Below are 25,902 nucleotides of genomic sequence, written 5' to 3' on the forward strand. Positions count from 1 at the left end.
AAAAAAAAAAAAAAAAAAAAAAAAGAATGGGCTCACATATCCATATATTCTCCCTTATCAAACTTTATGTCCCACCCTCCTTGATCCAATAGCCTCAGAATCCAGTCCCATACATCTCCAACCTGTATTTGCTAGTTTGGTCCTCTTGAATCTCCAGGGCATAGTGCATGTTTTCTCTTAGGGGAGTCTTAGCTGAGTTCTAAAAGGACTTAATCCTAGTTATTGGTTTGCAGATCAGGTGAGGAGGTGGGGTAGGTTTTGAAGGGAACCTGTGTGGTCTTGCAAGCCAGAGGCTTCTCTATCATCCTTAAGTAAGGAAGTAGTGATAGCCTTTACCAGGAACAAGTGGGCACTTCTGCAGGCCCAAAAGATGGAGAATTTAAAAATTCAAGATTTTTTAAAGCATTAACCCAGCTGCCGCCACTCCTATGTCTCAGGGTCTCACTTCTTCTTGCCAGAGTTGAGAATTCTGCAACTCTTACAATTAAATATTGGAACTTATTCTCAATTTTTGGGGGCCTCTAGATGCAAAAGATAAAAAACGTCTTTTAAGTTGCTAAGGAGGGCCTTGGGCTTTCACTCTTAGACTTTATTTGGTGATCAGTCACCCTCAACCTTTCATTGCCTTTGTCCAATGCATTAATTGCCTCCAGCTAGCCATCCAATTCCATTGTCTTTATAAAATCTGATATATTTATCCGACCTGATATACTTCCCCCACTAAGCATTGCCTTCCCCCAGGATCCCATCCCAGTTCAGCACTAGTGAAAGCTTTGACAGTTGCACTGATCCCCTGCTAGGGAATTTCCATGCTCCACCTACTGCTAGTGGCCCTCCCTGTCAGCGGGCCAGCAGGTATTTCCAGTTTAGAATCTCATTTTAGAATGTGCTTCCTCAGCACTCTTGGCACTGACTGTCAGGCTGGGTTCCTCGGGAAAAATACTCTTAGATGGAGATTTGAGTAAAAGAAGTTCATTATGTCATGTTCTCAGGATCAACAACATTGGGAGAAAGTGAGGGCCTTAGAACTGGACAGCAGGAACTCAGGAACTGTTGTGGCCCTGCAGAGTTGTGCCCCACCGAGACAAGGAAATCAGAATCATGCAGGGGAATATACTTCCACATTGATCAGTAGATGCAGGCTGTCTTAGGAGGGGGCATAATCTTGAATGAATTTTCAGTTGAGGGCAACTCCTGGAGGAAGCTCAGCTGGGAACTGTCAGTCACCCAAATTTCCAGAGATGCTAGTGCAACTGGGAACTGTCAGTCACCCAAAATCCCCAGAAGTGCTAGGGGCAGGACAAGGATGAATGCTTCAGTCCTGATGGGGGTGGACATCTGGGTGGCACCACAGTAACCACTATAGTACCTTTTTTTCTTTCTTTCTTTCTTTCTTTTTTTTTTTGGGGACAGAGTTTCGCTCTTGTTGCCTAGGCTGGACTGCCATGGTGCAATTTTGGTTCACTGCAACCTCCGCCTCCCGGGTTCAAGCAATTCTCCTGCCTCAGCCTCCCAAGTAGCTGGGATTACAGGCATGCACCACCACAGCCAGCTAATTTTTTGTATTTTTAATAGAGACGGGGTTTCACCATGTTGGTCAGGTTGGTTGTGAACTCCCAACCTCAGGTGATCCACACATCTTGGCCTCCCAAAGTGCTGGGATGATAGGCCTGAGCCACTGTGCCTGGCCTATAGTACCTTTAAATATGAGAACTGAGATACATTTTTTTTATACTTCTCACCTAGATAAATATTTTTTAGATACTTCTCACAGCTCTAAACAGCTACTCTTTCTTCCTGGTTGATTTGGTTGTGGAATTTCACAAGGTTACTTTACCATGTTACTTTACCATTGAAGGGGCATCACAGAGGAAAAGAAATCATACAGTGGTGTATTTCAAAGCCAGACAGACATTGTGCTTGGATTTTATTCAAGATTAGTCCTGGCTGGGTGCAGTGGCTCATGCCTGTAATCCCAGCACTTTGGGAGGCTGAGGCAGGTGGATCACAAGGTCAGGAGATCGAGACCATCCTGGCCAACATGGTGAAACCCCGTCTCTACTAAAAATACAAAAATTAGCTGGGCATGGTGGTGCATGCCTGTAATCCCAGCTACTCAGGAGACTGAGGCAGGAGAATCACTTGAAACATGGAGTCGGAGGTTGCAGTGAGCCGAGATCACACCACTGCACTCCAGCCTGGTAACAGAGCGAGATTCCATCTCAAAAAAAAAAAAAAAAATTACTCCTAACAAAGCTATGTCTGTTCTCATATTGCTATAAAGAAATACCTGAGACTGGACAATTTATAAAGAAAAGAGATTTAATTGGCTCACAGTTCCACAGGCTGTACAGGAAGTATGGCAGTATGTGCTTCCAGAGGGGCCTCAGGAAGCTTCTAATCATGGCAGAAGGCAAAGTGGGGAGAGCATCTTACATGGCAGAAGCAGGATCAAGGGTTGGGGGAGGTGCTACACACTTTTAAACAACCAGATCTCACAAGAACTCACTATCACAAGAAAGGCACCAAGGGGATAGTGCTAAACCATTCATAAGAAACCCTCCCCCATGATCCAATCACCTCCCACCAGGCCCCACCTCCAACATTGGGGATTACAATTTAACATGATATTTGAGAGAGGACACAGATCCAAAAATATCATTCCACCCCTGGATGCTTCCCAATTCCATGTCCTTCTCATGTTGCAAAATACAATCATGCCTTCCCAACAGTCCCTTGAAGTCTTAATTCCTTCCAGTATTACTCAAAAGTCCAAAGTCTCATCTGAGACAAGGCTAGTCCCTTCGACCTATGAGCCTGTAAAATCAAAAACAGGTTGGTTACTTCCAAGATACAATGACGGTATAGGCATTGGGTAAATATTCCTGTTTGAAAAGGGAGAAATCGGTCAAAAGAAAGGGGCTACAGGCCCCACACAAGTCTGAAACCCAGCAGGGCAGTTATTAAATCTTAAAACTCCAAAATCATCTCCTTTGACTCCATGTCTCACACTCAGGGCACACTGATGCAAGAAGTGGGCTCTCAAAGCCTTGAGCAGCTCTGCCCTATGGCTTTGCAGGGTTCAGACCCTACAGTTGCTCTCATGGGCTGGCATTGAGTGACTGGAACTTTTTGAGGTTAAGGATGCAAGCTGTCAGTGGCTCAAACATTTCAGGGTCTGGAAGGTGGTGGCCCGCTTCTCAAAGCTCCACTAGGCAGTGCCCCAGTGGGGACTGTGTTGGGGGCTCCAACCCCACATTTCCTCTCTGCACTGCCCTAATAGAGGCTCTCTGTGAGGGCTCCACCTTTACCAGCAGGGTTCTGCCTGGACATCCAGACTTTTCTATACATCCTCTGAAATCTAGGCAGAGGTTCTCAAGCCTCAGCTCTTGCACTCTGTGCACCCACAGGCTTAACACTACATGAAAGCCACCAAGGCCTAGGGTTTGCACCCTCTGAGCAGTACCTTGGCCCCTTTGGAACTGTAGTGGCCAGGATATGAGCAGTAGTGTCCTGAGGCTGCACAGGACAGCAGGACCCTGGGCCTGGCCCACGAAACCATTCTTCTCTCCTAGGGCTCCTGGTGTATGATGGGAGGGACTGCATGTGGAGGTCTCTGAAATGCCTTCAAGGCATTTTCCCCATTGTCTTGGATATTAGCACTTGGTTCCTTTTTACTTATGCAAATTTATGTAGCCTGCTTGGAATTTCTCCCCTGAAAATGGGCTTTTCTATTCTATCACATGACTGGGCTGAACATTTTTCAAAAGCTTTTATGCTCTACTTCCCCTTTAAATATAAGTTCCAATTTTACATCATTTCTTTGCTCATGCATATGAGATAGGTTGTTAGAAATAGCCAGTCCATATCTTGAATGCTTTGCTCCTTAGAAATTTCTTCCACCAGATACCCTAAATCATCACTCTCAAGTTCAAAGTTCCACAGATCCCTAGGACGGGGCACAATGCCACCAGGTTGTTTGCTAACATATAACAAAAGTGACTTTTGCTCCAGTACCCAATCAGTTCCTCATCTCCTTCTGAGACTTCATCAGCCTAGACTTTTTGTCCGTATCACTATCAACATTTTTGTCACAACAATTTAACAAGTCTCTAGGAAGTTCCAAACTTTCCTTCATCTTCCTATCTTCTTCTGAGCCCTCCACACCACACTCTTCCAACCTCTGCCGGTTACCCAACTCCAAAGCTGCTTCCACATCTTCGGGTATCTTTATAGCAATGCCCTACTCCTCAGAACCAATTTTATGAATTAGTCTCTTCTCACATTGCTATAAAGAAATACCTGGGCCGGGCGCGGTGGCTCAAGCCTGGAATCCCAGCACTTTGGGAGGCCGAGATGGGCGGATCACGAGGTCAGGAGCTCGAGACCATCCTGGCTAACACGGTGAAACCCCGTCTCTACTAAAAAATACAAAAAAAACTAGCCAGGCGAGGTGGCGGGCGCCTGTAGTCCCAGCTACTCAGGAGGCTGAAGCAGGAGAATGGCGTGGACCCGGGAGGCGGAGCTTGCAGTGAGCTGAGATCTGGCCACTGCACTCCAGCCTGGGCTACAGAGCGAGACTCCATCTCAAAAAAAAAAAAAAAAAAAAAAAGAAATACCTGAAGGCCAGGTGCAGTGGCTCACTCTTGTAATCCCAGCACTTTGGAAGGCCAAGGTGGGTGAATCACAAGGTCAGGAGTTTGAGATTAGTCTGACCAACATGGTGAAACCCCGACTCTACTAAAAATACAAAAAAATTAGCCAGGTATGGTGGCATACACCTGTAATCCCAGCAGCTCGGGAGGCTGGGGCAGGAGAATCACTTGAACTTGGGAGGCAGAGGTTGCAGTGAGCCAAGATTGTGCCACTGCATTCCAGCCTGGACAACAGAACAAGACTCCATCTCAAAAACAACAACAACAACAACAAAAAACCTATCTGACAGCAGGCAATTTATAAAGAAAAATTGGCTTATGGTTTCATAGGCTGTACAGGAAGCATGGCAGCAACTGCTTCTGGGGAGGCCTCAGGAAGCTTCAAATCATGGCAGAAGGCAAAGATGGAATAAGTATCTTACATGGCAGTACCAGGACCAAGAGAGAGTGGGAAGGTGTTACACACTTTTAAACAACCAGATTTCAAGAGAACTCACTATCATGAGAACAGCACCAAGGGGATGGTGTTAAACCATTCATGAGAAACCACGCCCTGATCCAATCACCTCCCACCAGGCCCCACCTCCAACATTGGGAATTACAATTTGACCTGAGATTTGGGTGGGGACACAGATCCAAAACATATTAACTATTGAATACTTGTAATCAAGAATACACTGTGCATCTTACATTTTACTTTTGAAATTGTACTGTAATTATGTATCTATATATCTGTCTTCACTCACTAGACCATGGGTTCCTTGAGGAGTGTGTCTTATTCCCAAAACTTTGCATCTTGAGTATATAATATGCCCTAATATTTGTTGAATGAGTGAATAAGTGAATGAATAAATGAATGAATAATCAATTTGCAAGGTTTCTCTTCAGATACTTTAAAGAAGTAAACACTGAATGAGTATGGTGGTTCACGCCTATAATCCAAGTACTTTGGGAGGCCAAGGCGGGTGGATCACTTGAGATCACAAGTTTGAGACAAGCCTGACCAACATGGTGAATCCCCGTCTCTACTAAAAATACAAAAATTAGCTGGGCATGGTGGCACATGCCTGTAATCCTACCTGCTCGGGAGGCTGAGGCATGAGAATCACTTGAACTCAGGAGGCAAAGGTTGCAGTGGGCCGAGATATCACCACTGCACTCCAGCCTGTGGACTCCATCGCAAAAAAAAAAAAAGAAAAGAAAAGAAAAAAGAAAGAAGTAAACATCTAAGGTACTCATTGAAGCAGCACTGCCCAGGGCTAAGGCCCTGGTCTTTGTAACATCTAAAGAACTTTCTATTACAGGAATCTGTGTGTTTGTTACTATTTTCCCACTCCCAGCCTAGCCTTGTTTCCTCTTCTCTCCCTCCTGCTGACACTCCACTCAGGCCTTGAGCCTGCATTCTCTGAACAGCATGTCAACTCTGCAGACATGCCCAGGAGAGGGCAGCAGAGGCCAGTCCAGCTAGACTGAGAGTGGCCTGCTTTCCAGACATTGCCCTTCCTTCCCACCCGGTAGACACAGCAAGGCAACCACACACTGAGGCAATCCTTACTGCAAGCCTAAGGAGAACTACTGCTCCAATTTTGAAGACGAGGAACCTGACACGGAGGGGTTGCTGAAGGTCACTAGGTGGCAAAGCAGGCCTGCCTGTAGCCAGCTTATTAGCTTGTGTATTTGCTCTCAGGATATCAGATGCAATCTGCACAGCAATTCCAAGACACTCCTAACTTTAGCTTAAAAGTAAAATCTATCAGAAGAGATGAAAGCATCAAATTACTGGATGCTCAAGCATCTCCCATTACAAGAACCCACCCTTGACCCTGCTTCCCCTTCCAACGACTGCCCTTTCTCCATTTCCTCTCCCAGCCATGCTCCTAGAAAGCTGTCTTCAAGGGCACTGTGAATATACTTCCATGTCTTCATCTCACAATTGCCACCAAGTTTACCGCAATCTGACTTCTGCCTACCCCACTGAAGTTATTTCATGTTCACATTACCATGACCCAGTTGCAAACTCAGTGGAAACCTTTTGGCCAAAATTCATCTCCCCATTTCCCCTGCCCCTACCTGCTTCCCCTCTGTATTAGTGAATGATTCCAGCATTCTTCTTCTTCCCGTGCAAGAAACCTGGAAGTCATTCTAGAATCTACAACTTCTGTAATAACTCCACCCCATTCAAATTACAGGCCCTGCCAATTCCCCTTCCTAAATATGTCTAGAATTCACCTCCCGTTTTCATGCCACTGCATATATCAAGGCCTCACCCTGCAGTTCGGTCTTCCAACACCCCATCGATTTATCTTTCAGCAAATGCATATTGAGCAGCTGCACGAGGTCAGGAGATCGAGACCAGCCTGACCAACTTGGTAAAAATACAAAAATTAGCTGGGTGTGGTGGCATATACCTGTAATCTCAACTACTCAGGAAGCTGAGGCAGGAAAATTGCTGGAATCCAGGAGGTGGAGGTTACATTGAGAGTGCATACTCTGATTTTAGTTTCTTAAAAGATCATTCTAGGCCAGGTGTGGAGGCTCAGAACTGTAATCTTAACACTTTGAGAGACTGAGGCAAGAGGATCACTTGACCCTAAGAGTTTGAGACCAGCCCGGGCAACAAGGCAACCTGGGCAACCCATCTGTACAAAAAGACACTACTGTGGGTGCTGGTCACAGAGTGATGAACAGGGCTGACAAGGCCTCACTGGAGCATGCATTCTTGGGGCCACAGATAGTAACAACAAAATAACCAAGATAGTATCAGACAGTGATAGGGGATATGAAGAAAACAAAACAAAGTGATGTGAGAAGAATGACTAGGGGGATATATATATATATTTATTTTAGACGGAATCTCACTCTGTCTCCAGGCTGGAGTGCAGTGGTGTAATCTTGGCTCACTGCAACCTCCGCCTCCCAGGTTCAAGCAATTCTCCTGCCTCAGCCTCCCGAGTAGCTGGGATTACAGGCATCTGCCACCACGCTCAGTTAATTTTTGTATTTTTAGTAGAGACGGGGTTTCACCATGTTGGCCAGGATGGTTTCGATCTCCTGAACTCATGATCCACCTGCCTTGGCCTCCCAAAGTGCTGGGATTACAGGCATGAGCCACTGTGCTTGGCCAAAGGGGAGGTATTTTTTAGTTAAATATTGAAAAATATTTGGGGGAGGCTACTTTAGTTGGCTCACTAGGAAAGGACTCTGTGGCAGTGACAAGAAGCTGTCTAGGGCACTGTTGGCTGCTGGAATACTCCATTTTCCAGCCTCCCTTCAAGAGGAGGCACGTCCACAGTTCTGGCCAATGAAAGTCAGCTGTGGTGGAGGGAAAGCTCTCACTTTTCTGGAAAAAAAAAAAAAGACAATTGCATTGGCAGAGTCCCTTCCTGGTCCTCCTGGTCCTCCTCTGATCATGAGAGAAAGAAAGGCAACTCCAGAGAGATGCAGGCCCTGAACCAAGGCCAGCAGCCACCACCCCCAGACTCGCTATGGGAGAAAAGCAAGCCCTGTTTGTTTAAGCCACTCATGGTGGAGTTCTCTCTTCCTTTCAGCACAGGGCATTCCAACTTCCATCACGAGCCATGTGAACATCTGGAGCAGAGAAATCAGGGAGAGTTCAAAGGCACTAAAATGGAAACTACCTTGGCATGTTTGCGGAACAGAAAAAAGATCAGTCTGGCTAGAACATAGTGAAGTGAGAGGGAAAGAGTAGGTAAGTCTGAGGGGTGGATGGGGTCTTGCAAAGCTTTGTAGCCCCTGGAGTGCCATCTGGATTTTAAGCTCATGGGAAACTACTAATGGGTTTTAGGCAGGAGAGGGCATACTCTGATTTCAGTTTCTTAAAAGATCACTCTAGGCCAGGTATGAAGGCTAACACCTATAATCCCAACATTTTGAGAGACTGAGGCAGGAGGATCACTTGAGCCCAGGAGTTTGAGCCAGTCTGGGCAACACGGCAATCTAGGCAACCCATGCCTACAAAAAAAAAAAAATTGTTTTTTTTTTGAGATGGAGTCTTGCTCTGTCACCCAGGCTGGAGTGCAATGGCACGATCTCAGCTCACTGCGACCTCTGCCTTCTGAGTTCAAGCAATTCTCCTACCTCAGCCTCCCAAGTAGTAGGGATTACAATTGTGTGCCATCATACCAAGTTAATTTTTTTTTGTATTTTTAGTAGAGATGAGGTTTTACCATGTTGGCCAGGCTGGTCTCGAACTCTTGACTTCAAGTGATCCACTGCCTTGGCTTCCCAGAGTATTGGGAATACAGGTGTGAGCCACCGCACCCAGCCTACAAAATTTTTTTTTAAATTAGTGGTGGCATGTACCTGTAGTCCTAGTACTAGGGAGGCTGAAGTAAGAGGACTGTTTGAGCCCAAAAGTTTGAAGTTACAGTGAGCTACACTGTACTCCAACCTGAGTGACAGAACAAGACTGTCTCAAAAATCAATAAAATTAAACTTTAAAACAAGAATTATCCCAGCTGTTACATGGACGATGGATCAGGGAGTGCAGGTGGGACAGATGCTGATGTGGGTCTCACCCAGCAGTTTTCCTCCCATTCCTGGTCTCTGTTGAGCTTAGGAAAGGCCGCGTGACCCTGGTCTGGCCCATGAGGGGGAGGTGGGAGACCTTCGGAGAAAGCTTGTCTTTGCTGATAAAAAGGGACAAAGTCAGCTGGTGCAGCTCTCTGCCCTTCTCCCTGCCTGAAATGTAAAGAGGACACCTGAGAGTGCAGGAGGCCTCACAGCCACGAAGGGACAGGCTAAGCTGGTAGAGTGAGGACAGAAAAAACCTGGTCTGGGTACTTGTCAACATCATTGACCCTTTGACTCTTGCCTACTGCTGAACTGTTTAGGTGAGAAAAATGACCCCGTATTTGTTTAAGTCACTATAAATTTCTTTTTCTGTTACCTACACCTAAATACATTCTCAACTGAAATAGTGGACAGAGAGTCAGCAGAGACTAGGGTAAGAAGCAACTGAAATGGTGCAGGTGACAGACAATGACAGCTTGGACAATTATTTAAAAAAAAAAAAAGAGTCTCACTGTTGCCCAGGCTGGAGTACAGTGGAGTACAGTGGCGCGACCTCGGCTCACTGCAGCCTTGACCTCCCAGGCTCAGGCGATCTTCCCATCTCAACTTCCTAAGTAGCTGAGAACACAGGTGTGCGCCACTATACCCAGCTAATTTTAGTGGAGTTTTTTGATAGAGACAGGGTTTCACCACGTTGGCCAGTCTGGTCTCGAACTCCTGACCTCAAGTCCGCCTCAGTCTCCCAAAGTGCTGGGATTACAGGTGTGAGCCACCATGCCCAAACAGCTTGGACAATTATGATCATCTCCCTACAGGTCTTCCCATTTCTAGACTTAGTTTCCCCTAATTTGTCTTCCACGCTATTATACTTTCTCAATGCAAATCTCTTTTTTTTTTTTTTTTTTTTTTTTGAGGCAGAGTTTCACTCTGTTGCCCAGGCTGGAGTGCAATGGCACGATCTCGGCTCACCGCAACCTCCGCCTCCCAGGTTCAAGCAATTCTCCTGCCTCAGCCTCCCTAGTAGCTGGGATTATAGGCATGTGCCACCAGGCCCAGCTAATTTTGTATTTTTAGTAGAGACGGGGTTTCTCCATGTTGGTCAGGCTGGTCTCGAACTCCCGACCTCAGGTGATCCACCCACCTTGGCCTCCCAAAGTGCTGGGATTACAGGCATGAGCCACTGCGCCCGGCCTTCTCAATGCAAATCTCTTTATCAATTCCCCTCGGCTTACAATTCTTTGCTAGCTCTCCATTGCCTACAAGATAAAATCCTAACCTCCTGTGCCTAGTACACAGTACCCTTTGATTTGTCCTACCTTCTTACCTGGCTTTTCCTATCACCACACCTACCCTTGTACTTCCTACATCACCCAGGGGGTATGCCACTAGCAAACATCTCCCATGCACCAGGTACTGTCCATTCTTTACCTCTAATCCAAACGACCTGGAGAGGTGGGTATTGTAGGTCTTATAGATGAGAAACCCAGTGCTCAAGGAAGTGAAGCGATTTGGACAAGGCCAGATATCTAGTAAGTGGTGGAACAGGATGTAAACTCTTTGATTTTGAAACAAAAGAGATTCACTATTCTCATTTGCCAAGAAGTCTGAAGGTAGGTGGGTGATTTCTGGGCTGTTTAAGTGCTCAAAGATGCCATCAAGACCCCAGGGTCTCCCCATCTTCCCTTTCTGCTGTTCTGGAAGTCTGGCTTTCACCCTCACACTGGTTACCTCATGGTCTTGAGATGGCTGCTCAGGCTGAGTGTGGTGGCTCACGCCTGTAATCCCAGCACTTTGGGAGGCCAAGGCGGGCGGATCACATGAGGCCAAGAGTTTGAGACCAACCTGACCAACATGGTGAAACCCCGTCTCTACTAAAAATACAAAAATTAGCCGGGCATGGTGGCACATGCCTGTAATCCTACCTGCTCAGGAGGCTGAGGCAGGAGAATCGCTTGAACCTGGGAGGCAGAGGTGGTAGTGAGCCAAGATCACGCCCCTGCGCTCTAGCCTGGGCAACAGAGTAACACTCTGTCTCAAAAAAGAAAAAAAAAAAAAAAAAAAAAAAAAAAAAGATGACTGTATAGCTCGAGGTATCACATTCAGGTACAAACCAGAAAGGGGAGGGCTATTCCAACCTAATCTGTTGTCCCCAACTCTGGTTTTTTGTTAAGAAAAGCAAAGGTTTTTGTAGAACCCCCAGCACACTTTTACCTCTAGCCCATGAATAAATGGCTGCCCCAAGCTGCAAGGAAGCCTGGGAAGTCAGGGAATGCCATTGTTATGGCTGGACCAGACCAAATTCCATCCACTACCTGGGGCTGAACCCACTGCTGCCCTCAGCAAACCTGGAGTTCCGTTAGCAAGGAAGAAAAGGATAAGGGCAAGCAGGTGACAAACAGGACCTGCCACCACCATCCTGCTCAGCAGAGTCATCCTTGCTCTTGACTACTCTTGTCCCAGGTCTGCCTGTCAAACCCTTTTTTTAAATTTTTTTTTTGAAACTGACTGAGTCTCCTGTGTCACCCAGGCTGGAGGGCAGTGGCACGATCTCGGCTCATTGCAACCTCCACCTCCCGGGTTCAAATGATTCTTCTGCCTCAGCCTCCCGAGTAGCTGGGACTACAAGCGTGCGCTACCTCGCCTGGCTAATTTTTGTATTTTTAGTAGAGACAGGGTGTCACCATATTGGCCAGGCTGATCTCAAATTCCTGACCTTGTGATCTGCCTGCTTCGGCCTCCCAAAATGCTGGGATTACAGGTGTGAGCCACCATGTCCGGCTGGCAAACCCTTTCTAATCCATCACATGCCAGTTCTCATGGGATTGCCCTCACTCTCCCAGACAAACCTGGTGCTTTTTCTTCTACCTCCCCTTATATTATGTACCTACTTCCATCAGAGGTATGTAATTGCCAGTATAGCGATTGATGTAATGCGACTGCTCATTCAATTATGCAGACAAGCATTTTCTCTGCAAATGCTTGCTGAGTGCCTGCTATTTGCCAAAGACTGCTAGGAGTCAGGAATTCAGTAGTGAACAAGTTAGATTTTCAGGTTTGGTCCCTGCCCTTATGGAGCTTTCAGTCTAATAGGTGAGATATTCAGACAGGTAAAGTTATGGGAGAAAAGAAGCCCATCTCCTCAGACTATAAACAGTTCTGTGGCGGGACTATCTTTATGTCTTGCCCCCAGGACATAGCACAGCATCTCACACAAAGTAGATGCCCTATGAACATGTGCTAAATTCGTTCTTTACTCAGGAAGGCATTGAAATGTCCCTTAAGTGTAAATATTTTATAAGAAAAGGATTTCTTATTTCTGCCAGGAAACTCCCCCAAGAATGAACCACTATACTCTCCCAGTATTAAATCATGTGCTACAGCATCTTGGAAAATGCTTTGCTCTCTCCCCACATTGTTCCAGGTCTCTTTCCCCAGGAAAGGTTCTCGCATTGTCTAATACAACACTTCACATCAGAGGTCCTTAGTAGATGTGTGTTTTTTGCTAAAGTGTTCGTTTGGATTTTCTAAAGAAGGATATCTTATTGTCAGTGCCATAGCTCCTGAAGTGTGACTCTGAAGGCACTAAAAATAACTCCTCAAGTTCCTATTCCATAGCTTATTATGTATAGTTTTAATAGTTCTTTAAACACGCTGTTTTGTTGCCCTTTCTACTACTGCAGGTGACGGCAGCTAGGAACAAGGCCGACAGAGACAAGGCAGATAAAAATAATACAACCCCTGCTTTGGTCTGGGCTTCTGTTGCTATGGTGATGTTGACACGTAACGCACAGGTGAGAGGTTCTTTCTACAGTGGAGCCAGCGGATCGTGCAGGCCAGAGGGGTAGGACATAACCATGAAAGACCCCTAAGCTCCTAGGCCTGAAAAGGACTTCCTGAGGCCATCTGGTCCACTCCCATACCTCTTACCTGAAATCAAGTGGATGGGCAGCAAGTTCCCCAGAGTCCTCAAGAACAAAGCCCACAACTCCCAGATCCCTCGGTGGGCACATATTTCACAATATCCATGACCCTGAATGGGTTTTCTGTGGCTAATCTCACATTATCTTGATGTCCTTCCAGCCCAATTCCTCTTACAATTGCTTCTATGGAAATCAAAGTTAATCATCACCTTACACTCTGTACAGTAACCCAGGAAGTAAGATAAACAAGAAAACAAAACCACAGCTGAAGCATGGACTCGCTTGTTTCTGTGCCCCCGTGATCAGCTGTGTTCTTCTCAGGGGGTGGGCACGACAGCCCACTGACCCAGCAAGAGGCCCCTGGCCGCCCTGAAAGCAGAAACGGGCCTGCTGCCTCGCACGCCAAAGTGGGGCAGAGCAGCCCTCCCATGAAGGATGGCTTCCTCTTCTTGAGTGAAATAAAGCAGAGAGAGCTGGAAGGTCTGTGTTTAATGAATATCTTTGAAAGCTTTTGCGACAGTAGACAGAGCCCAAGGCAGCTTGGAAACCCACACTGATGGCAGGAGGGCTCTCATGCCTCCAGATGACCCTGCAAAACAAAAATGGTTCCACTAGATTAGGAGTGTGACCTTTTCTCACCTCATTTTTTTTTTTAATCCCAGCTTTCAATATCATTTCAGGAATCATTCTGCCTGAAAAACTTGTGGTGGCCTCAATGGCACAGCCTGGCTTGAAGATGAGGCAGGAATGGGAAAGTGCCCAATCCAAGATGCAAGGAGGGAAACTGCTCCCACCCCTTCCAGAAGCAATGGAAACATCTCTCCTCTCACCACCAAGGTCACACGGGAAAGGCCACCGGCAGGAACATCATCTTGATGCTAATGGTCCCCTCCCCATCTCGCTGTTGCCATCTTTACCCCTGAACTACTGTACTCCCACTTCCACTCTCTTAATCCATTCCACTACATTAAGAAGCTTCCTGATACTGACATGACAGATCAACCCTGGGCCTCTCGTCACAGTCCCTAATTCCCCCAAAACAGTATAGGAAAAACTAAACATTTGCATTAAACTTCTCTTTTAAATTCTCCACTTGATTTCTTTCACACCCTGGACCAATAAACCACAGCTTATTTTCGCAAGAGTAAAGAAGCCTCTGTCTGTAAGTGAGGTTAACACCCACCCTGAGGCTGGATTCTGTCTGGTCTCTCCCAACAGCCGAGCATCATGATGTTGCTAATTAAGCCACTTTCTTGTCTTTAATTAGCTGCATGTGAATTTTGCTGGGAAGTCTTGGATCCGTGAAGTAGTCTGGGATAAAAATCAAAAAGAAGACATCATCTATACCCAAAGGGAAAAGACTTACCCACGGAAGGAAACAGCTTACTCCACCAGAAAGTTAGGATGGCTTGGTACTAGCAGGACTGCTACTAGTGGCCCTGCTTTACAATGTAATATGGTAAAATGAGCGGTCACTGCCCCCACCCAAGCAGTTCTGAGTCTGCCAGCTCCAACATTCCCAGGAAGGGCGCCCAGAGGCTGGCTGCCGCCCCTCCACGCTGTGCCTGCCCCCACCCCCCACCTACCCTGTGCTGCACCGTTTGCTCCTCCGCCTGCTGACGCACAGAGAGCCATCAGAGGGCTCAGGGATTCTCTGGGTTTTCTGCTCCAGGCCCATCTTGGGGCCCAAATAAATGCCAAGTATTATTCTTGTCTCAGTTCGGCTTGCCAGCTCCCGTCTCTGAGCTATCACGCCTTCTCTGAGAATACCCTCTCAGAGGAGAGCCAAGCTCTCGCAGGATGACGCCAGATGAGGGTTTTTATACACCCAGCATACTGTGAATCACAGGCAGCATCTGCTGCGCTAGCAAAGGCGTATTGAGATTCCGTTAGCAATGGTTTGAGGTCTGGGAGGTACCCAATTCTCAGGACTAACAGGACCCAAGAAATTGTTGGACCCATCCCTTTCCCTCTAAATACCATTGACCTTAAGGCATCTCGGGCACCCAGTCCATTAGAATCACCTGGGGAGTCTTTAAAGCCCTGTATGCTGGGCCCCACCCCAGACTAATTAAATAAAACTCTCTGGGGGTGGGGCCTGAGCATCAGTATTTCTAAAAGCTCCCCAGGTGATTCTGATGCACAGCTAGGGTTGAGAGCCCTGCTTTAAGATTACCAAGGGAAAAGCTGCTGATACGTTCCTTTGGGAATCTCAAAATTCTTAACCATCCTCACCATGAGGAAGTTCTGCCTCATTTCTGGTCTGTCCTCATTTTGAGGAAATGATGGTGGAGGAAAGAAAAAGCTGAGAAAAAGTTCCCTTGGGGGACATCAGGTGAAGGAGTACCCCAGACTCCGCAGGGAGAATCCTGGGCTCATTCAAGTTTAAACTCATAAACATGCTCCCCGTGCTGGCTTTGTCAGATACCCAAAACCGATGCTGCCTTACTCACCTGCAGCAAATTCTAGGATGTTGTCTGGTCTTTTCAAAAATATTTCTCTGGAAAACACGAAGGGATAGGATGGGAGGTAAAGCAGACTTTAAGGCAGGCTGTGGCTACACTTCATGTCCTGTGCTTTCACAGAGTAACCTGAGACACAACCATCTTGGGAGTCAATAAATCCGCAGACTCCTGACAAAGACCCTTTCATTCGTGATTTTCCTTCAACTCCATATCTAAGGCAAGGAGCAAAGCATCCTAAATGTCAATACACTAGGATATTGCTTACGTCACAAAAGAGCTGTGCTGCAGTCAAGTGGGGCTTGTCATTCCATCAACAACCTTTTTTATGGTGCATTTATTTATTTATTTGAGACAGGGTCTCGCTCTGTCACCCAGCCTGGAGTACAGTGACGTGATCACCCTCCCTGGCTCAAGAGATCCTCCCATGTCCAGCCTCTCGACTAGTTGGGACTACAGACGTGTGCCACTGCGCTGGCTAATTTTTTTGTAGCGGCAGGGTCTTACTATGTGGGTCCAGGCTGGTTTCGAACTCCCAGGCTCATGTGATCCTCCTACCTCGGCCTTCGAAAGTGCTGGGATTACAGGCTTGAGCCACGGCACCCAGCCTCAACGACCATTTTCACTGAACCAGATCTCAAGCCAAGGGCAAGAGGCAAAGATGAAGAACATGCCGGCTGGCCCACGACTGGTGGGAGATATGCAGCCCCACAATGTCCTGAGTAAGCTTAACCATGAATTCAAGGGGCAGAGGGAGATACAATAAACAGAGCTAAAAGATGGACCTCAGATGGTTGTTGGCCCCTCAGTCCAGCAAAGAGACACTGTGGTAACACCTGCAGGGCCAATGCCACTAGAGAGTTGAAAATGCCTCATATTGCATAGAGTTTTATGGTTCATAAAGTATGTTCACAAATATTGTCTCACTTTACAACAACCCTGTGAAACAGCCATTATTATGCCCCCATTTTACATCCAAAGAAACCAAGCCTTCAAAAGATTAATGATTTGCCCAAGTTCATAAACTTGGTAAATAAAGTAAAGAGGGCCCAGGTCTTGTGACTCCAAGGTCAGTGCTATCTATAATATGTTCTCTTGGCCAAGGCCTCCCAACTCCCCAGGAAGCCCCTCCTTATCCTAAGCTTCAAGAATTTTGCCCCACTTCTCCTTCAATTCATTTTGATAATTATTGAACACAAATTTGTGTAATTGCACTGGATATGAGTGACTGCTTTTTTCAAAATAAAATAAAATATAGCCCTACCTCAAATAACTTACAGGCAAGTAAAAAGGAACAGGTTTGTTTTCAAATGTCCAAAAGGTCAAGGAACCTCTGACAAGTGCTAAAGAGGATATTAAATAGTGCTCTGGGAGATCAGAGTGGGGAGAGAGGTTACTGAGAGGAGGAACCCAACAATCTTCACAAAGCAGCTGGCATTTGAGAGGACCCTTGAAGTACACATGGGATTGTAGTAGGCGGGATGAGGGTGGAGGGACAAGAACATTCCAGATCCAGGGAAACAGCAAGAGCAAAGGCTCAGAAAGAGAAACAGTTTGTGTTCTATAGACTACAACTTCCTTGAGGGTAGGAAGTGGGTTGTAGACACCTTTCTATCTTGAGTCCAAAAGAGCACTCAAGGGGCCATCTTTGCCTGAGCTCCATGGGGTCAGCAGAATGATCAGAAATGTGGTCTGGCTGGAGTGAGGGACGAATGCAGGGAGTAGTGGGAAACAGAAGAGGCTCTATTACAGAGGGCCTTGAATGCTGGGGAGAGACATTTATACGCAGTCTGAAAGACAATGGAAATAGACAAAACACGGCATAACACATGATGGAATATTATACAGCAGTGAGAAAGGAGTATCTACAAGATACCACTGAGCAAAAGGAAACATGCACAAAAGAGCACGTAGTGTAGAATTCCATTCATATAAAATATAAAAGTGCACAATAAATCCATGCTAGCAGAAGTCAGGATACTAGCTACTGTTTTAAGGGGAGTGCCTGGGAGGGGCACAAAGGGTGTGAGGTGCTGGTAAGGTTCTATTTCTTCATCTGAACAATAGTACCATGTGTATTTTCACCCTGTGACAGTTCATCTAGCTTAGGATATGTCACTTTTCAGTATATTTCAATAGAATCTTTAAAAATAAACCCAAAAAAGCAATGTTGTGGAACTACTGAAGATTCTTCCAGCCAAGGAAGGACATGATCACTGCTGTATTTGTAATCCCAGCACTTTGGGAGACTGAAGCAGGCAGATCATGAGGTCAGGAGTTTGAGACCAGCCTGGCCAACATAGTGAAACCCCATCTTCACTAAAAATACAAAAAGTTAGCGGGCCTGGTGGTGGGCACCTGTAATCCCAGCTACTTGGGAGGCTGAGGCAGGAGAATCGCTTGAACCCTGGAGGTGGAGGTTACAGTGAGCCGAGATTGTGCCACTGCACTCCAGCCCAGGTGATAGTGAGAGACTCTGTCTCAAAACAAAACAAAACAAAACAAAAAAACGGTGGCTCACGCCTGTAATCCCAGGACTTTGGGTGGCCGAGGCGGGTGGATCATGAGGTCAGGAGATTGAGACCATCCTGGCTAACACAGTGAAACCCTGTCTCTACTAAAAAAAAATACAAAATAATTAGCCGGGCGTGGTGGGGGGCACCTACAGTCCCAGCTACTCGAGAGGCTGAGGCAGCAGAATGAATGGCATGAACATGGGAGGCAGAGGTTGCAGTCAGGCGAGATCACGCCACAGCACTCCAGCCTGAGCGACAGAGCGAGACTCCGTCTCAAAAAAAAAAAAAAAAAAAAAAAAAAAAAAAAAAAGACTTTCTACAATTTCATACCTGGCTATCTCATATCTGCAGCACAAAACCCAAGGTTTCCGTGTACCTTAAAATAAGTCAGATTCCTACTCTTTCCATTTTGCAGGTCCAAAACTCAAGGTGTCAAGAGTTTGGTACACTGTATTTACCAGTATAGGCTGGAGAATTGTGGCTGAATGGCCATAAATCATTAGGATCCAAAAAACCCAAGTGGGGAGTTTGCTTCCCAGAAAGAACCCTTCAGAGCTTCTTTTGGCTTGGAATGAATCAACAGCAGAGATTTGCAGAACAGACAAGGACAGGCACGGTGCTCAGGACTCTGCCCTCACTTCTCCCTTCCTCTTTTCTCACAGGAAGGACCATGTGAGGTGACCAGCAGGGACAGAGGCTGATTCTGGTTCATCCTGGTACCAATCAAAGGAAACAAGGACACTGAACAAACAAAAGTAAACCCTAAAACTTCAAACACGAAACCCTCCGCAAGCTCCACCCAGGAAAAGAGGTCAGGAGGATTTCAGGTGGAGTAGCTTTAGGGACAGCAAAAAGAAAAACCTGGTGGCCTACCTGGCCTTGACAGGAGCATGGTAAGAAAGGAAAGGAAGTATCTGGGGCTGTCCCCACAGCAGCCAGTCCCAGACACCCAGGCTGCTCCTGGAGACTGTTCCTGGACAAAGAGAGAAGCAAGACCATCCCTGACAGGTGACTGAAACAACTCCTTCTTCATTCATCAACCCCAAGTATTCTAATCCTGTTGTTTGAGAGCAATGCAAATGTTGATTTAGTTCCAGCTTTTAACCTCTATCCCCAATCTCTCTGCTGGATCTACTTCTAACTTGGAGAGCAAGCTCCCCAAGATAGGAACAGTATCATCTTATTTCCCTTTAGAAGAAAAGTTGCAAATGGTGACGGCCTGATCCTCAGGTCTGATATTGACAGAGGATCCCTAAACTGTCTTTTGCCCAAGGCTTATCCCTGGCCAGCCTTCATAACTGGATAGGTTACAGTTTTCTCTGTCTCCTTCCCCTATCTGCCCTCTGAGAATCTGTTGCCACTTGGAGAAACGTCTATAATATGAATAGTGAGTTTTTATAATTTTTATTTTATAGGACAGAATCTTGCTCTGTCGCCCAGGCTGGAGTGCAGTGGCACAATCTCGGCTCACTGCAACCTCTGCCTCCCAGATTTAAGTGATTCCCCTGCCTCAGTCTCCCAACTAGCTGGGATTACAGGCACGTGCCACCACGCCTGCCTAATTTTTGTATTTTTAGTACAGACGGGGTTTCCCCATGTTGGCCAGGCAGGTCTTAAACTCCTGGTCTCAAATGATCCACCCGCCTTGGCCTCCCAAAGTGCTGGGATTACAGGCGTGAGCCAACACATCTGCCCAGCCAACTTTTTTTGTTTGTTTGTAACTGAGTTTCACTCTTGTTGCCCAGGCTAGAGTGCAATGGAGCAATCTCAGCTCACTGCAACCTCTGCCTCCTGCGTTCAAGCAATTCTCCTGCCTCAGCCTCCCAAGTAGCTGGGATTACAGGCGTGAGCCCCCGCGCCCAACCTGGACAACTTTTGAGAAGACAAAGGAGGGCCTGACTCTGGCTATAAGCACACAGTCCAGAGGGGAAATGGGGACCAACTGCTGACAGCACAATACAGTGGAGGGTTTGAATCCTGGTTCAGCAACTTTGGGAAGGTACTCCACCTTTCTGAGCTTAAATTTTCTTACTTGTAAAATGAAAATGACAATAACTTGTCTTTTTTTTTTTTTTTGGTGAGATGGAGTCTCGGCTCACTGCAACCTCCACCTCCTAGGTTCAAGCAATTCTCCTGCCTCAGCCATCCCAAGTCGCTGAGATTACAGGCGCCCGCCACTATACCCAGTTAATTCTTGCATTTTTAGTAGAGACAGGGTTTCACCATGTTGGCCAGGCTGGTCTCCAACACCTGACCTCAGTTGATCCACCCGCCTCAGCCTCCCAAAGTGCTGGGATTACAAGTGTGAGTCACCATGCCCAGTCGACAATAACCTGTCTTTTGTGGAGGTGCTGGGAGGATCAGCAAAAGTGTTCCAAGATGCCACACACTGCGTGGGCACTGGGAACACAAACACACTCCACTAGCTCGGAGCTTTGGACCAGTAACAGAAGACTGACAGCGCAACTACAATACAGTGTGGTAAGTGCTAATGTGGTAAGTGCTAAGGGAAACAGCACAACGCCTGGAGATGGGTGCCATTATAATTATTTAAACCTTGTCTATTTGTCTATAACCAAACAGCATTTGAGAGAGCTCTATTGTTTTCATCCACTGATGCTCTGTGATTTTTTTCTTTTTTTTAATTCTCTGCCTTTCATCCCATTAGGATATGTTTCCATTCAAGCAAATGTCAGGCTGAAAGGAGGGTGGGGGAAGGAAAGAACATATTCCAGGATACACTGGTAAATTGTCTTCTCTTCCCCAAGAAAAGAGTGGCTTCCAACGCTTGGAATTTTTCTATAGTAATGTTTTCACGTAGGGAAGGGCCAACCAGACAACTGATTTTTGTTTTAAGTTCAACTAGTGATTTTGTTAAGCTCCTATGGTTGAGAATAGTGTTCTACACCCAGTGGATGGCTGTTGGGTTTCTCAACGCCAAATTCCCTCTTCCAAGTGTCATATGGTATGTATTTATCCTTACGGTTAAAGTAAATGAATAGACATATTTTTAAGAATTTAGAGATAACTGAAGGAAACCTCTAGCAATAACGAAGAAAACCCTGGGTGCCACAAATCCCAGAGCCTGGAAAACCACCTACCTGAAGAAACCACTTATGAGCCACTCTACTTCTTTGTGGGTCCTTAGGTACTTTTCGTTAGCAATCCGAGTCTGAATCTGGGGGGCAAGAACAAAAGGTCACTCCATGAGGAAACAGATGCAGGGTTCAGCCCTGGAGATGTGAGGGGCTGCGGGAAACGGCGTGCGCATTTAACCCAAGTCTTTCCCCAGGATGCTTGAAAGTTTAAGCCACCCATCTTCTTACAGATAAAATATCATTCTGCCGTCTGTTCAGGCTGAGGGGCCTTAACTAAGGTCGGATGTGTAATTTCGGCCCATTTCTCTCGCCGAGTCCCTGAGTTAGTTCTTCCTGTACTCTCAGACACCCATGGCGCTCTGTGCTGGGCTCAGACGCCCAGAGGTCCGCCGGGGGTCCCCCCCTGCACCCTCCCCACTTTGTCAGGGAACAGGCTCCCGCTCCCCTTCTCTCGGCGGCTCTCTTCCCAGTCTGGGCCCCAGTCCTTGGGGAGCTACACTTTGGTGGACGCCGGGTAGGGGCGCGGGCGCACCCACCTTGAATTTTCGCAGCTGCTCCAGCTGCGCGGCGCTAAGCACCCCGGGGTCGGGCCGCCGCAGCAAGCTCAGCGGCGTCTCCATCTTGCTGCGGTCGTCAAGGCGACGGGCCGCGAGCCGGCGAGGCCCCGCCCTGCCCCCAAGCCCGGCCCCTTCAGCGAAGCTGGGGCGAGGGACTGAGGGAGCTGAAGGGTGAGCTCCGGGGCCGGGGCGGGGGCGGGGCGGGGGTCTCTAAAGGATCGTGTTTCCAGGATTGGGGGACTGATTTCTGGACTTAATTGTATGTGGAATGAGCCCTTCTTGACCCCACCCAACCTCAGTTTTTTTTTCTTAGCTCTAGAGTAAAACAACAGGAAAAAAGATCTCCCAGAATCTGCTTCCAGACTCCCTCACTTGGACAGAAGCTAGAGGAAGCCTAGTACTGGGGAAAGAGAACCCAGGCTTATTCCCTTTCCACTGTCCCACAAGCCAACCCGTCCCTCTGTCCTGTACACATTCGACACTGGAGCCGTGGATTCTTCAAACAACGTGGAAGCACCCCAGAACATAGAGTGAGCTGAGTTCTGCAAAGGAAGGAACGTTCTCTCCAACTAAAGATGTTGGAAAGGACCCCGGGGACATTCTGCCAGAATTTCCCCCTCTTGGACTGACTTTTTTGTGTAGATTAACTTTCTCTTCACCCTGTTCTCATAAATTCTAAATTATTTTCTTCCACTCCTAACTGAACACGGGAGGAGAAAGGGAATTTGGTTTTCAAGATTTGTTCTTCTAGTATCTAATTAAGAAGAGAAAGTGAAACATAAAGCCAGAGAGCTGAAAATAGCCACGAGAAAGGGCATGAGCCTGTCTATCAATACACACATGCCGAGCTCCTACCCCCGCAGAGATCGTGCTCAGCAGAGGCCTTCTGAGAAGCAGGAGAAAAAACGGGAGGCTGTCTTTTCAGATTTGTGAACAACTCCCTAAGGAGCAAGAAAATACCATGAGAAACAAGCTCAGCATTAGGCCCTGGTCGTGGATAGGGTTGTCAACGGTCTGCCTCTGTCTTTCCAGCAAAGACTGAGGAAAAGAAGTGAAAGTGTTGGCAGTTCCCAAGCCAGGGAAAACCACAAGAAGTAAATTAGTTTGTGGGCTACAAGCCACTTCCCAGGAACCCCATCCCAGTTAGTGATCATTTTGGTTGTTTGTCTTTTTTTAAGAGAGAGAGAGAGTTAATAGAGTGAGAGAGAGATAAGCTGCCATCTGTCAGAAGTGATTTTTTTTTTCCGGCAGGAGCAAGAGGTTAACCAGAGATAATGGTTCCTGTTGGCCAAGATCTGTCTTCTCCCCACACTCCCTCCAGAGAAGCTAGTGGTGGCACCTCCAGAGCTGTGCCAGCCAATATAGAGCTGTGCCAGCCAATACAGTCTCCACGAGCCACCTGTGGCTCTTGAACACTTGAAATGTGGCTGTAGGTGTTAAATGTGCAGCAAATATAAAATAAACACTGGATTTTGAAGGCTTGATATGAAAAAAATCTCATTGATAACATGTAATTGATTTACATGTTGAAATAGTATTTTGGATATATCAGGTTAAACAACATTTATTATTAAAAGTGATTTCACTTGTTTCTTTTTGCTTTTATGTATGGCTACTAGAAATTTTTAAGCCATATATGTGGCTTGTATTATATTAGACAATGCCAGAGCCTGGACCAGCAAACCTACACACACAGACACACACAGGCATGCACAGTGTTCTCTACCTCCCCACCTCCAAGTAGAAAATTGATATCCTCCCTCTGCCAATCTATGATCTTCTTGTGCTTTGATAATCAATCAAGCCTTTCTTCACTGATCACATTCTATGGCCCAAAATGCCCATGCATGAGAGGGGCTACTTTTTGTTTTTTTAACAGCGTCTCCATACTCACTATTATGTATTGTGTTGGCCTGTCTTACTTTCCACTTGAGGTGGAAGTCACTTGAGGGCAGGAAGGTTATAGAATCAATTCTTTGTGCGCTCTCATAAATTCTGCTGCAGATGTCTTCACTCTGTATTCAATTTGTGAAGCCAGACAGTATTTGATGACTGGTCACTCTGCCCACACATACCACCACATTTTGCCCTTTCTGAAAAATATCCCAGTTATCCGGCATTTCTCATTTCCTAAGAATCTAAAGCCAGGATCAGAGCTCTCCCTTTACAAATTCAATAATCTTTTTATGTAGGGCAACCTAGCTTTGACTGCAGAGGAATGAAAAAGAGGGTGAGCTTGGGGGTAGTGGCAGAGAAAGTATCCTGGAAGCAAGCCTCTGTCCCTCCTAGAGAGAAACTTTCTGGAATAGGCGCTGGAGTCTCAGGGCTCTTCTGTCTTTACCTCACAGGACTCTCATCCCATGGCCTGAAAGAACACCAGAGATGTGTTCACAGTCACTCAGCAAGGAGACTCTGATGAGAGGTACCACTCTTCTCCCCTAAACCCTACCTCTTCTCTCAGACTGACACCTTTAATCTAAGGACCACAAACTAAGCAAAGGACTGGAGGCATTTTGCTGCCTGCAGCTGTCTCCCCAATTACTGACTGGGAGGAGGAGTGAGGGGAGTTCATTTTAATTCATTTTTGTGAATGTTTAATATTTCAATTAATATGATTAGCCCCAAGCCTGAATGAGCGGCAGGGCGTCAGATCTGCTGAGAAGACATAGAGTAATGAGATCAACAGGGCCATAGGGTCTTCCCCTTCTCCATCCTCAGAGGGCATGATCTGTTTAGCATCTCCATAAATACCAAGATCAGATTAGAAGGCAAGGAAAGGAGCAGTGGGGGTGGGGTAGGTGAGTGGAAAGTTACTTTCAAGATATATTTGCCCTTCTAGATTCCCTGGCTCTGCCATCACTTGCTGCTTCTGAGCACCCACCACTGAATCCTCTAGCACCTCCCCCACTGCCACCCCATCTTAGAGGACCCTACTTGGTGGACCTGGGCATCCATGTGTTGAAGTGTAATCAAGTCTACACACATACACATTCACTCAAATGCAAGCACCTGCCGGAGTGTGGCTCCAGGCCACAACAAATAAACAGGCTAAGGAAGGATGGGAGGTGGTCCACAGAATCAAGCAGTAAAAAGAAGGACTCTCTCTCATCCAGGGCTTAAATGGAGACAGAAGAGGAAGAAAGGCCAGACTTCACCACTGCTCCTATTCTCAAGAGGAATGTTTGATGTGGGAGTTAAATGCGTGGACACAGGAGCCAGACTGCCCGGGCTCCAATCTCAGCTAGACCTCTTTCTAGCTGCATGGCTTTAGGCAAGTTATTTCAGCTCTGTGTCTTGGTTACCTCCTCTCTATTTGGAGATAATGACAAAATCTACATCATAGGGGGTGGTGAGGGTTTAGGAGTTAGTAAATATAAAGCACTTGGCACAAAGCCTGGGACACTGTAAGAGCCATGTAAGCACTGGCTGTTACTATTATTTTCCTTCCAGAAGAGAAGCCTGCCTGCTGTGATAGCTCAGGAATGGAGGCCCCTGGGACTCAGCTGGGACACAGTTTAGAGACACGAGTGCCCTGTGGAAACAGCAGCCCTACTCCGGGGGTGAAGAAGGGAATGACAGGAAGACAGGGTGCTCTACAAAAGCCCAGAACCCCAGGAGAGCCCCCGTTGCTGAGCACTGACGGAAAGCAAGGGCTGCCACCACTGACAAGGTCTGATGTCCACAGATAATCCCTGCACTGAGGGTGTGCTCACGCTCCCTCCAGATCGTGGAGCCTGCCAATCATCCATAGAAGTATCCACGTTCAGGGGAGCAATGGTCCCCGAATGTGCCTCCCCTGCTCCTCTGTGCTACCTGGCTCAATTTGAGTCCCACTCAAAGAACCCAACTGAAGAAAGAAGCAAAGGAAAGAGTAATTGGGTTTCTACATCCTAAGGGGAAGCTTGACAGCTGTGGTTCTTCCCACTGAAGGAATCAGGAATCCACTGTTGTCAGAGGTTCTTTGCATGAAGTGTTTGTTAAGCTCCTGCTACGCATGAGCAAGACAGGGTGCTAGACACTATGAACAGTAAGATGCTGAATTAAACGATGTCCTGGTCTTCAAGGAGCTTACAAGTGAGAGCGCCCGCCGCGCCTCCTCCACGGCCTCCCTGCCCACGCACTTATACTCACAAACCCCCCAGAGGGAGAGAAGGGGGCGTC

General features: G+C 46.9%; 1 protein-coding gene and 1 long non-coding RNA gene across 3 annotated transcripts in view; one reads left to right on the plus strand and one right to left on the minus strand.

The window, feature by feature from the left end:
- RIIAD1 (regulatory subunit of type II PKA R-subunit domain containing 1) overlaps positions 1-21,824 on the minus strand; it is a 43,389-nt gene extending 21,565 nt beyond the window's left edge. The window contains exons 1-6 of one of the 2 annotated variants that reach the window (XM_077946772.1): positions 21,721-21,824; positions 21,188-21,264; positions 15,562-15,608; positions 14,292-14,419; positions 13,116-13,697; positions 5,735-5,827 (exon numbers count right to left, since the gene is read on the minus strand). In XM_077946772.1, coding sequence (XP_077802898.1) covers positions 14,349-14,419; positions 15,562-15,608; positions 21,188-21,264; positions 21,721-21,804 — 279 coding nt within the window. In that variant the 5' untranslated portion in view covers positions 21,805-21,824 and the 3' untranslated portion in view covers positions 5,735-5,827; positions 13,116-13,697; positions 14,292-14,348. The remainder of the gene's footprint in view (positions 1-5,734; positions 5,828-13,115; positions 13,698-14,291; positions 14,420-15,561; positions 15,609-21,187; positions 21,265-21,720) is intronic. The other variant, XM_002801775.4, reaches the window with a different exon arrangement.
- A 34-nt stretch (positions 21,825-21,858) lies between these two features.
- Positions 21,859-23,330, plus strand: LOC107000927 (uncharacterized). Its single transcript, XR_003720455.2, has 2 exons — positions 21,859-21,912; positions 22,055-23,330. It is a non-coding gene; the product is annotated as an uncharacterized LOC107000927 (long non-coding RNA).
- Positions 23,331-25,902: the final 2,572 nt, after the last annotated feature.

Source organism: Macaca mulatta, chromosome 1 (genome assembly GCF_049350105.2).
Source record: "Macaca mulatta isolate MMU2019108-1 chromosome 1, T2T-MMU8v2.0, whole genome shotgun sequence".
NCBI classification, from domain to species: Eukaryota; Metazoa; Chordata; class Mammalia; order Primates; family Cercopithecidae; genus Macaca; species Macaca mulatta.